The sequence below is a fragment of the Triturus cristatus genome, chromosome 10 (genome assembly GCF_964204655.1).
Source record: "Triturus cristatus chromosome 10, aTriCri1.1, whole genome shotgun sequence".
In the NCBI taxonomy this organism is placed as follows: domain Eukaryota; kingdom Metazoa; phylum Chordata; class Amphibia; order Caudata; family Salamandridae; genus Triturus; species Triturus cristatus.
The window spans coordinates 277,948,064-277,960,341 of NC_140593.1; the positions used below are offsets into that span (position 1 = coordinate 277,948,064).

The window sequence follows — 12,278 nt, forward strand, 5'->3', positions numbered from 1 at the left end:
TCCGACAAATCGTCATCTCTATGTACCCGATTTTTACCTCTCTTTTTGGATAGTTTTTTAACGGCTATTTTGGTTCTCTGGACATCAGTGTTAGGGCTGCTATACCACTTCTTGCCTTCCTCTCCACTAGACAGTGAAATGCTGATGTCAGATATTTCAGAATCATCAGTCAGCGAGTAGAACTTATCCTGATTATCTGGTGTTTTTTTTAATCGGATCTATAAGTGCACGGGCTTTGAGTTTTGCAGATGTAGGAGTAGCACCACTGTCTTTGGCGCCGATAATAACAGTGGTAATCAAGCTATTACAATTATTTGACAAAGTAAGGGGGGAAATAGGACTGTCGGTCATAAAGTCATTAGTATTGAGGTTGTCATCTGTCGCTGCGATGGTAGCAAGGGTTTCAAATGGAGCATCAGGTGCGAGAGAATTTGAGCCCATCACCTCTCTTATATGCCGATCACCAAGAGCGCCGCCTGAAGCGTTTAGCACAACTTCATTTGCTACTGCAAAGCTACTAGAGATTAGGGGTTGTGAGCCGTCAGCTTCTTTAAGTGAACGCAGGTTGTTTCTCCTCCCCGTAGAGCTAGAAGCCGAGTCCTTTTCCTGCATGCCTTTACTCCGAGCATCGCCCTTTTCACCCTTTTCACCCCCTCCTTTGGCGCTTACACATGCTAAGTCCATCTTTTCCCCATGCGTGTGAGTGCAGATGGTGTATTTGCCGGCACAGAGTTTAGCAGTGAGGGTATCTGTACGGCTTTTCCCTTGCCACCTCTTGCCCCCTTACCAGTCATCCTAGCTTGCGTGGACTGCCGAAAGATACTTTTACTATACTTGATGAAACAATGTAGCTCCGCGCAGCTTCTGTTCCTTTGCCCGTAGCCGCCTTTATTCCAGGAAACGGAATGCAGTCTCCCCACACGTTGCGTTCTGCTCGTTTGACTGCCCGCCTTTCACCATCCAGCTGTACCAGAAGAAAATCACGCAGCCCAGCGCTAATCCATGAACTCTGATCTTCCTTATTGTCGCAGCCGATTGCGAAAATAAACAACACAGGTAGGTTTTGCTCGATCTCGGGCTCCGGTAGCATATTTTCCTTCTAGTTTTTCTATTTACCATTGGGGACCAATACGCTATTTTCTCTCCTGACACATACAGCTATGAGAAGCGTGATCTACAGAAATTCGATCCGCTTCATTAGGAGAGACACAGCGGAGCTCCTTCGCGACGATGTCAGTCGGTCGCCATCTTGCCTCCGTCTAAAGAAGGTTTCAATGAGAAACCCTTGGCTTATCCCTAGAACCAATGGCCCAAGCAAGATATTTCTCGCAGAAAAAAAGAGCAGGAAAATAAGCCATCTCCCAAAAGAACATTAAAGTACAAAATACACGACATAGAAGCATTCTAAAATCAATTTATTAAAAAGGAATAAGGAAAACCACCAAAATTCAAAAAAACTGGTTAAGGCGGTAAAGATTTCTGAACTTTAGATTAATATGTCAAACGTTCCCAGAAGCAGCAATGGAACTGTGAAACTTAATGATAGCCCATTGGGCACAGGTGATTGGGTTCTAGGTGCCGTCTCAGGTCAACCTTGATGGAGCATGGCTTGGGTTAGATCTAGTGGCTCACATAGGTTTTACCTTCAGACTGAAGTCAAATTTATCCATCTGGCATGGCAGGGCATTGTAGCCCTCAATGGATCCACAATGTGCATAAAGTGAAGTTCGAGTTCCCCTGAATCTCTCATTATTGGCACAAAAAATCCTGAAAGGGATCAACTTTAATTACAGAGACATCGAAGCAGCTTCACCTGGAGGATCACTTGGCACTGTAGCTCAGCACTTAAGTCTTTGTCTGGAGCTCAATCTCCTGCAGCAGGCCAAGTTCGAACACTTTGCCTAAGGAAGGTATCATGGAGATGGATACAACTGATACAACAACCTTCTTAGACCAAGGATTTAGTCACCAAAAGCTCCAATTGGGACAAACTTAAAAACTGCAGCAACCAAATGTTCTCATTGCAATGAGTCACTTTGTCACCTTTGTTACTTTTTTTTCTTTAGTCAAAATCAAGCCTCTTTACTGCAACTCGAAATCCTTTAATGGGGCATGGCTGGCAACCTTGGTCAAAATGGGCTCCATGAGTCCGCTATCTCCTCCATGTGTTCTAACTAAAGCTACTGTCTGGTCACAAAAAACTCCAGGAAATCTAGATCACCATGAGCACATCTTTTTTGGGTAGCCTGTTCACCTTGGTTCAGTTTTGCAAAGGCTCAAAAATCCCCTAAATCCAAACTCTAAGGACACTTGTCCCCTTACTGGCCATTCATAATGTTTCCAAGCTGCTAAGGACAGATTCCAGGATATAAAGCAGCAACAGATACTCAGTCGCAAGAATGTGTTGCAGTCAGGTCACAGCCTAAGACCAGTCCAAACTGGTCAGCTACTTCTGCAAAGATGCAATTTTTCCTCTATCTCTCTGGAACTACAGAAGGCCAGTCTTTCTGACCTTTGAGAAGTACTTTCAAAACCTGGGCACAAGGGAAAGTATTACCTAACACCTCAGCACTTCCTCAAGTAGACTGTGTTAAACGTAATGGGGCAACCCAGTGTAACTCAGAACCTGGGTATACGTATTAAAGAATAAATTGGTTCTGTCAGGGTTCTCAATTACTTAGGGACAGTAGCAACATCTTACTATTATCACATATCAATGATTTGCAAAAAGAAAAATAAATAGGGCTGCCTTGAGGAAGACCCACCTTGACGCATTTTACTTTTGCGCAACTCACAGGTTCGAAACATTGGCATATTGTATATGTCTACACAACGCTTATGATCACAGTCCTATTTGTCATTGGATCCTGAAGCATATGTGTTAAAATAATGAGGACATACATATCAAGAATCTTTCTCCCCCCTTTTTCATTGCACGCTCAACTGTTTCTGTATATAGTGTACTGTCTTTATCACCAATCACCACATGTCACTTTTTCACCACAGTCACGTATTCCATATTGCAAATTGAAATTGTAAACTGCGACAGCTATGATTATTTGATTTTCTCTAAATACATTATTGAATTATAATTTTGGTGTGTGTTATATGCTTATTTATTTTTCTTTTTGCAAATCTTTGATATGTGATAATAGTAAGCTGTTGCTGCTTTCCTCAAGTAGACGGCAGCATTTTCCTTCTTGCCTTTTTACAAATCCAATTGTGCTCTGAAGTCTTTGGGGTGGATCTATTATTGTATTATCACCTGGCATGCTACCTTACTTTTCTTTTCCATTTTGCACTTCTTTACCCCTAGCATAAAGGTGCCGTGGCTGCACTAGCAGCAACAGTCAGCGTAGATGATGAGCTTGTCAGCCAAGTAGACTTGGATGCGGACTGTGAAGGGTTTGTACATGATTTAGCTGTTTATTAAGTGGTGCAGTCAGTCAAGAGCATCCAGCATGAAATGTACTGCTCTATGTAAGATAATGTTAAAGGAAGGGCGGGGAATGGACAGTGTACAGTCTGGGAGACCGCGAAGCAGGGCCTTGCCACCATCTAGATTCAAGGGTATGATGGCTTGAACAACAGTTCTAAAGTCAATTTCTGGGAGGAACGGTTTCACTTTCTGTAGCAGAGAGAGCTGGTGCCCTGCTCTTCTAATTTTCTTGGCGACGTATTCCTTGAGTGTGACATTGGTGTCTGGTAAGTCTGGGAGGCATGGGTGGAGCTCTTCCAGAGACTGACCAAAAAATAAACCCTTCCTCACGCTACCAACAAAAAACCCACTCAGACTGGTTCGGGCCAGGGGTACCTCCTGGTGTTACAGGAGTCAGTCTGGTAAAGGGAAAAGCCATAATTAAGGGCAAGCTCACATCAGAGTCCTCATTAATACAAACATGCTGCTATGAGATTTCCTGTATCCCCTTTGGGTATGATGCGTAAGCCACAACAACCCCTACTCCTCAACCCAACTATCTTTCTGCTAGAGGTCAGCCAGAAGGCAAACTGTTCCCAAAGGCCCTATGTACTAAAAGGGAGCCTTTCTTCAGTAACTGGGAAATCTAATTACAGTCAATGGAGGAGGTGGGAGCCAGGCAAAACCAGGCTGGGGACTGATGAGGTATAAGGCCTAAATGAACGTCTATCAAAAAAATCTTTGGAACATTTTTAGCAAAAAACGTATTTTCACTAACGAATTAGACTTTTGAGAAATGTGAAAATACTGACCAGATGGATTTTTTAGCTATATGCGAAGCCAAATAATCAAAGTATGGCTTTTGCATTTGAAAGCAGGCTTTTACAGCAAGTAAAGGCAACTCCTCCCTATGCAATAAAATAACACATTTAAATGATATAACTGCAAAAATATTAACTCGATATTTACAATGCCCCCACCCTTATACTATATCCGTTTAAGCCTTGTGGACTTAACAGTATTATTAATACGTGACTTAACCAATGTTGACATTAGACTTTTTAGCATGTCGGAAAGGCTAACCAGGACATGTAAGAGCATCCGGCCTAATGCAGTTCAGGACGGCAGTGGTAGCACTAAAGCCATGTTTTTATAGTGGGTCATGAGGGTGGTCTCAGTCTATGTTGCAGTCCACATGTGGCATTTGACCTATGTCAACTGTGCAGGTTTTACATGTTTACTGCAGCTTTTAGCTAAACACCAACATAAACCAACAGAGATTAGCCTATTTATCATATTTAGAGGTCAGACAATATTTAATGTTTCTCAACCTCCCAATGACCAGAATGCCGGCAGACACAGTAAAGCAATACAAACACAGGGGGAATACTTTAGAAAATGTCCAAAGCTGACACATTCCTTTTCACTAACGACTAAGCCTATGGGACAGTTACACTACGAATTTTGTTCTGAGTCCCCCCCCCAAAAAAAGAAATGGGGATAAGAGTACACTGTCACTTTCAATACCCAGAAACTAGAGCTACACACATTTTTTTAAAAGTACCACCACATACAAATCTCTATCTGTCTCAAATTGGATTGGTTAAAAAAGGCAAAAGTTTGGTCTTATGTGCGAACACATGCAAAAATAGGCATTACAAAATGCACTCAGGCTATTTGTGCAGTCAGTCTCTCTCTGCACCTTCTATATCTTCGTCCTGTTTCCTCTTACCCTGTGCTTTTTATCATAAGGTTAACAGAACAACCTCTCACAGTTAAAGTCTACGTAGAAACAATGGATTTAATAGACAAAACAAGAGTATTCAATAGTGCCAGGCAATGGGGTCGTTTCAATACACAAATTAAAAAAACTGAATAAAACAACAAGATTAATGAACATGTACTTCATTTGTACGTAACTATTCTGGTATGTGTAACAGCTTCCATTACATTTATTGTCACTGGTACCTCAGAAAACCCACCGCCCAAAGATAAGACATGGCAAGACTAGAAATAAAGGGAGGGACTCAGGGACAAGTAGTGACGAGACAGCAATAAATAACTACAGACTGAATGCAAAGTGACATTATTATAGTACAAAAGAACAGCGAAAGCGGAGACTAAGAAGTCAACGTAAATAGTATACAAATTAACGCTTTATACTTGAAAGGTTGATCAATAACCCCTAATGTACAAATAAAACAAAAATCAATTCCAATGCCTCCTTATTTATATTTTACCTGAGTGAGCACTGCACATTCTTCTGTAACAGCTTTGGTTAGTCTTTTCATCAGCATTTCAGAAGACCCGTGTTCGTCATCTGGAAGAACAAAAAAGCAGCAGCTATATAAATGAGCAACATTCTTCCCATTTTACCATTTTTGATCAATTCTGGTGGAGCAAACGATAATGATCCTAGATCAAGAAACAACGCCCTTAATAAATTGATTTTAGAAAAATGTAAAACAATTGTTCGGGCTTATGTACCTTGCTTTTCTTTATGCATGAGTGGGTGGCTGACATATTCAGCTGTCAATATTCTCACACTTCACATACATTTACAGGCATCAACTGTTTTTCCATATGGTTTTCCCCACGTTCTGTACAGGCACGTCATAGTGACGCACAGGGTTGGATTGATTAGACTTTCTAATTTGCATTTTTCTTCACTACATTCAACCTTATATGCTATTTAATATTTCCCCAAAGAATTTAATAGCCTCACTCATTTGACGATGTGCCATCCAAACACATAATCACATTTGAAGTAACAGGCTCTTTTAGAATACACATTTAATATGGATGTGCATATACTTGGGGAGCTATTGCCCTCTAATTTTAGTACAACACGGCTCTTTCACCTCTGCACCTACTGCTTAAGAACAAAACTAAAACATTAAGCCAAGAACAGCTCCTGAGGACTAACATTTTGACTCCTCAACCTTCAGAAGTTTTGAAAACCTCTGCTGCTTCACCTACTTAGTTTGACCTATCCCAGACCTTCTCATCTCATGCAGGTTAAAAAAAATGTTCATCATTACACAATTCATTTTTTTTTTCCAACAAAGTTTAGTGCTTCATTTGAAAATGGCTGAGTACGATTTGCTCTTTGTAGACCGCATTTTCTCCTGTGCCTTTGGTAGGGACGCGTCACAGGGCTGGTGGCATGAGTTAGGTGTGGATCATGCACTGCACCTCATAACTGGAGAATTTCAGGTCTTTCTCAGAATGTGTTCATTGAACCATAACGGACCTTTATTTTTTTAAGGGAATTTCTAGTTTTTAATAACAATATACTGGTCACGTGTCACCATACATATTCTGTGCTGCACAAGGCATCTGTCTGAGGGCAACGGGGGTTGGCTGCAGGGCATGATTTTCAGGAAGTCTTTGCAGCACCAGCCCATGCATTCTACAAGAGTCTTCCCCCAAGCATAGCCTTGATAGTTTTACTCTTTTTCTCAATAAAAATCGAGTGTTTGGGAAAGTTGTGCCTACTTGGGAACACAAAATGTTGGCAAAATGTTCACACTTTTCAGCAAAATCACAATCATACCATGCTAAATTAGCAATTTTTTCGCCTCAACGTTGATGAGACGGAGTCTACCCAGCACTTCCCTGGGGTTGGACACCTTTAATGATGCCTCCGCTCTGCTGTGGATTTTTTTTCCACAAGACTAAAATTGGGACTTTGACCAAAACTGCGATTTTCAAGATAACAGGGAAGAAAAGGTTTACCGTTGCCATTTCTGGATTTCCGTGTTCTATGATTCTTAGAAAACAACATACAAGGCTGCAGTGTAGGTTAACCGGGCACCCTGGCCCTTGTGTTGGGGCCCAGGGACAAAAGAAAAAGAACACCGCAATACTCCCGTTGGGCTGAGCGAGGCCTCCCTGTCAGGTCCAGCTGGGCTCATGCGAGAACCGGCACCGCCCTCCCGCGTGGTCCCTAGGGAGTACTGCAGAACCATGCAAGCTTTAAAAATATACGTTTGCACTGTCCTAGAGTACTTTGCAGTACAACGAAAAAGTTAGAAAATGTGGGTCTGGAGTCTGTGGAGGTATAGAGGGTTGGCCGCCAACAGATGTTTGGGAGCAGGGCAAAAATGCCATAAATTCAATGACAAAAAAACAAAGGTTAACGTCACGTTATACTGAGGTAATGTAGCAAGATTTTAGCTTGCCATTAAAAAAAACTCTAAAAAGTCACTGAAAAAAATCAAAGGTTAAAGTGATGTAATAGTTAAGTGTAGTGTGTAGTGATAATATAAAAACCAACTTTCACCAGTTATAGTTTACTGAGTTAACAATAACTTGCGCCCCACTATATGACCTCAAATATTACATCACTCATGACTTGTTAAATAACTTCACTGATGAACTCTCAAATTACATACTTGATGATATCACTGACCACATCATTAATGACATCCTCCAACACATATGATAGTTTGCTCTAATCTTTTCAGACTGAAAGATTTTCTGCAGGGCTATGTTATGGGGTTTTGTAAAGCACGCTTATACCAATAGGACATCTTGCAGCTAGCATCCCGGAATCCAAGGCACAATAAAACGGTCAGAGATTGCGATGACCATGAAAATGACAATCAAAACCTCTGAAGAGAAAGAGGAATTAGGCTGCGGATTTAAAAAGCCAGGTTGTTAAATCTTTCCTGAATTTCAGAAGATTGGACTGAAATTGTACATGTTTAGGTAATAAATTTCACCATTTTGCAGCAGAGTAGGAAAAACGTCTGCCACCCCAGTGGTAGTTTTTCAGTCTGGGGACCTGTACTTTGCTTGCGGTACTGATCGCAAAGTACGGGAGGGGGAATACCATAAAAAAATTTCCTGCAAAAACGGACCGTCTAGATGTAGTCTCTTGTGGACCCAACAAAGGGCTTTGAACTTCCCTAATAGAGTAGGAAACCGAGCAGAACGTGGGAAGATTCAGCAGGACTCTGGCTGCTGCGTTTTGAGGAGTCTGAAGTTTGCTGAGGAGACGTGCTTGAGAGCCAGCAGAAATATATTTTTGAGAAAACAAGGGCTATGATCACTGCTTTCCTCTGCTCAAATGGCAGAAATTGTAGTTTTTTAAAAATAATTTTCAACATGAAAAAATAGGAAGAGGTCATCTGATTTGAATTTTCAATGAAAGTTAATCTGCTATCAAATATGACACCAACATTTCTTCCCTTCTCTACTGGAATCGGTAGAGAACCAAGATTCGATGGCCACCAGGTGGTATTCCAGAAGGTGGTGTTGTTCACGTAGACCTAATATTCCATACCAATCTGTAGTACATATGGGTGTATCCTTCAGCAACAAGTAGACATACCTTTAAAATCACGCACAATAAAAAGATATTATAGTCTTTGTTTTCACTGATATGGAGGTGAGTGAGAAATATAATGGCTCTGTAGACATTGACATTAGCAACTTATTAAACCTTGACTGCCAATCCAAAACAGAGCGCGGTTATTATTTACCTTAATGGTCTGTGTCGGTTAAATACCTAATCTGACTTAGAATTTCAAGTCTACTGCTTCACTTACATACATTAGCCAATTAAAAGTAATGCACTACGAGGTCCTATAGACTACCTTTCAGTAGCATGTAAAAATATATATTATACACATTACTGATATGAGCAGAACGGTGTACACCATTTTAGGAATGCTTACAATCAATCTGCGAATCTGAGTCAGACAAGTTATATATTCTACATTATTTTACGTTTCATAATTTTTGGTTAATTTGGGGAAATAAATATCTCCACTTTATAAATCTCCAGTTTCATTAGAAACATATTGATAGCACTACAGGACAATTCTTCACTTCAGCATCTACTCAAATGTCCACAGGAGATTCATGTATTATAAAGAAGAAGCTTTAGTTTTTCTCACACATTTTAGTAAGAGGTCTTTGAATTAAGGAACAACCTATTTGAAACCTATCAATGCAACTCACACTAGTTGCACTCAGTCTCGATCTTGATTTAATAAAATACTGCTTGCGCTTAAAACCTCACTGCCAGCTGATGTGTGCACCATATAATTTTTACCATACGGAAAGAGACTTGTCTCCAGTACTATACTGTTACTATTTGAGGAAAATTACCTTTGACGAGGATATCAATGATGTCATTTATCATGACATGAGTTATGTAATATGTGTGGTTATAAACAGGGTGTGGCAGGAGCACAAATTATAGTTAGCTTAGTAAACTATGACTGGTGAATTTCAGTGTTTTTAAAACATTTGTTTCGATATTGAAACACTTAACTATAACGTCACCTTAACCGTTATTTGTTCAGTGAAAAAACCCACACACTTTTTTAAATGCCTTTTTGCCAGGGGGTTCACAGTGGTGAATTAATCTGCAAGATATAACTTCCCTCAAGCAATAAAACAGTTAAAACATTTCTCTCCGTGCTGGTAAACAAAACTTTGACAGTGCTTCTCTTAGAACATTAACACACCTGACAAGCTCACCATTGCAGGTAAATTCTTTAATGCAAACATTTACCAATGAATCCCACCACAATGTGATAATAAAATTGCAAAAGAAGAAATCTGACAGCAAAAAGTTACACTGCCCCACATTGCACTTTATTTCCTTTCTTTGTGTATACTTTGTTAAACCTAGTCTAAAGGAAAGCACGTTTTAGAATCCATGTTTCAATTTACTTACAATGTGCTTTGCATTAAAAATTTGATTTATAACAATACGAACTGCTGCATAAAACACATTTTGAATAGTAAAACATAATACGCAAGAAAAATACACCTTTCTCAAAACACTGACAAACATATCTGCCGTGTCATTCAAATGACAAATACTAAACAGATGGCTCAAACACTCTAAAACTGTAAAGACAGCTAAAATGAATAATGTAATATAAAAATTACATAGCTAGTAACACTGAAGTATGGTTTTACATTCGGGGTTCAGAACCATTTTGTAAATTTCACCAACAACCCTTATGGTAACATAGGCCCATACAAAGCACTAACATACATGTATACTTTCCCTGTAAGCATTCCTTCGCAATCGATTCACATTCGCTGTATACTCCTACGATGTAGTGTTGGGTTCGGATGTTTGTAAGTTGTTTTTGTTTTTTGGGGTATTTTTTCTTCAAAGGACGTTTTTTGTGTCACAAGATGCACAGTGGCTCCTCCCTTAGTTGCAATGCGTATGGGCACCGACTGCATCGTCCGATTGTTGTTTGCACAGCAAGTTAGAGTAGTACAGAGTGATGTTTAAAGAACATATGGTGGACATGTGCATTGGTAAAGGAGATTAATTAGTAAAGGATGAGATCTGTGATCAGAGCTATATGTTTCGTGGAAGTGGGTTTGGTGCATGCAAGTCTACAGCACTATACGCTAAGAACAGATGCTTACAGGGCAAGTAACACTTTCCATTTGGAGCATGTGTTGCTGTTGATAACCATGCTCTGCACAGTCTGTAAAGCAATACCCCCTATAAGTAATTGCTAGCGTGTCTATGATGCATATGTCTGCAAGAGAGACCAGAGGACTCTTTAGCTAGCCGTTGCCTGTTGTCGGACTAAAATATTCACACAATATTGTTTAGTAAATTGTGTGGAGTTGACCAGGGAGCTGCTTTGCATATGTCAGGTAATGAAATGTTCCCTAGGAAAGCCATGGTTGCTGCTTTTTTTAACATAGAGAGCACCCTCGGGGTAACAGGTAAGGCTCTTCTGGCTTTATAGGAGCAAATTTGGAAGCATTTAACTAACCACCTGGGGATGCCTGATTGGATACAAGTTGTCCTTGTGAGTTTTGGCAAAGGCTATGAACAACTAGTCAGCTTTACGAAAGGGCTTGGACCTGTTAATGTAGCACATGAGAGCCAGTTTGACATCTTGAGTGTGGAGGGATAAAGAGTGGGAGCTCTATGGTTTGATTGAGGTGATAAGGAGAAGCCACTTTGGAGAGGACCTTCGGGTTAGTTCTGAAAGAGGTTGCTATGTTATGTTAAATGAGCTTGTAAAGCACACGTACACCAAACGGCTTCATGGCCCTATAGTCCAGGGGGTACTGCTGCTTGAGAGGTTTAGTCATATGCCAGGTGGAAGAGCCAGGTCTTTAAAAGTTTCCTAAACTCAGCGTAGGAGGTCAGTAATCTAATCTCCAGAGGGAGAGAATTCCAGAATTGAGGGGCCAAGACCGCAAATCTTAGTCTCCTGTGTTTCTTACATTTAAAGGATGGGATGACCAGAAGATTCAGATGAGAGGACCTGAGATCCAGAGAAGGGACGTAGCGCTGAATCGGAGAGGATATAAATGCCGGGCTGTTGCCATAAAGAGCTTTAAAGATGATGCACCCCAGCTTAAATGCTCAACGTTTGGCTACTCGGAGCCAGTGTAATCCTTCCATTAGTGGCGTAACATGGTGCCATTTGGGCTGATGGTAAATTGATCTGGCCGCCAGGTTTTGCCCCAGCTGCAAACATTTTAGTTGATATACCGGAATACCAACATGGAGTGAGTTGGCATAATCAATGCAGGAGATGACTAAGGCCAGAACAACTAGGGTCAAGGCTTCTGTGGAAAGGAATTTACTGATCTTCCTCATCCTTCGAAGCTGAAAGAAACAGGAGGAGACCACAATCCCAATCTGGGCTTTCATCGACAGATAGCTGTCGATAATAATGCCCAGACATTTGATTGAGCATGAGGGAAGTGAAGGATTTCCCAATTCGCTTGGTCAGAAGTTGGAGTTCCATGGATTAGCTGGCCGGCCAATTAGGATCAGCTCCATTTTATCGGGCTTCAATTTCAGATGGTTACTGTTCATCCACTCACTTATAAATTGCATGGTGGATTG

At 40.7% G+C, this 12,278-nt stretch overlaps 1 protein-coding gene across 5 annotated transcripts in view; it reads right to left on the reverse strand.

Moving 5' to 3' along the window:
• Nucleotides 1-12,278, reverse strand: part of AKAP9 (A-kinase anchoring protein 9) — a 1,384,828-nt gene that overhangs the window by 1,100,581 nt on the left and 271,969 nt on the right. For all 5 annotated transcript variants that reach the window (XM_085631105.1, XM_085631108.1, XM_085631107.1 and 2 more), the window contains one exon: nucleotides 5,659-5,738. In XM_085631105.1, the coding sequence (XP_085487231.1) occupies nucleotides 5,659-5,738 (80 nt within the window). The remainder of the gene's footprint in view (nucleotides 1-5,658; nucleotides 5,739-12,278) is intronic.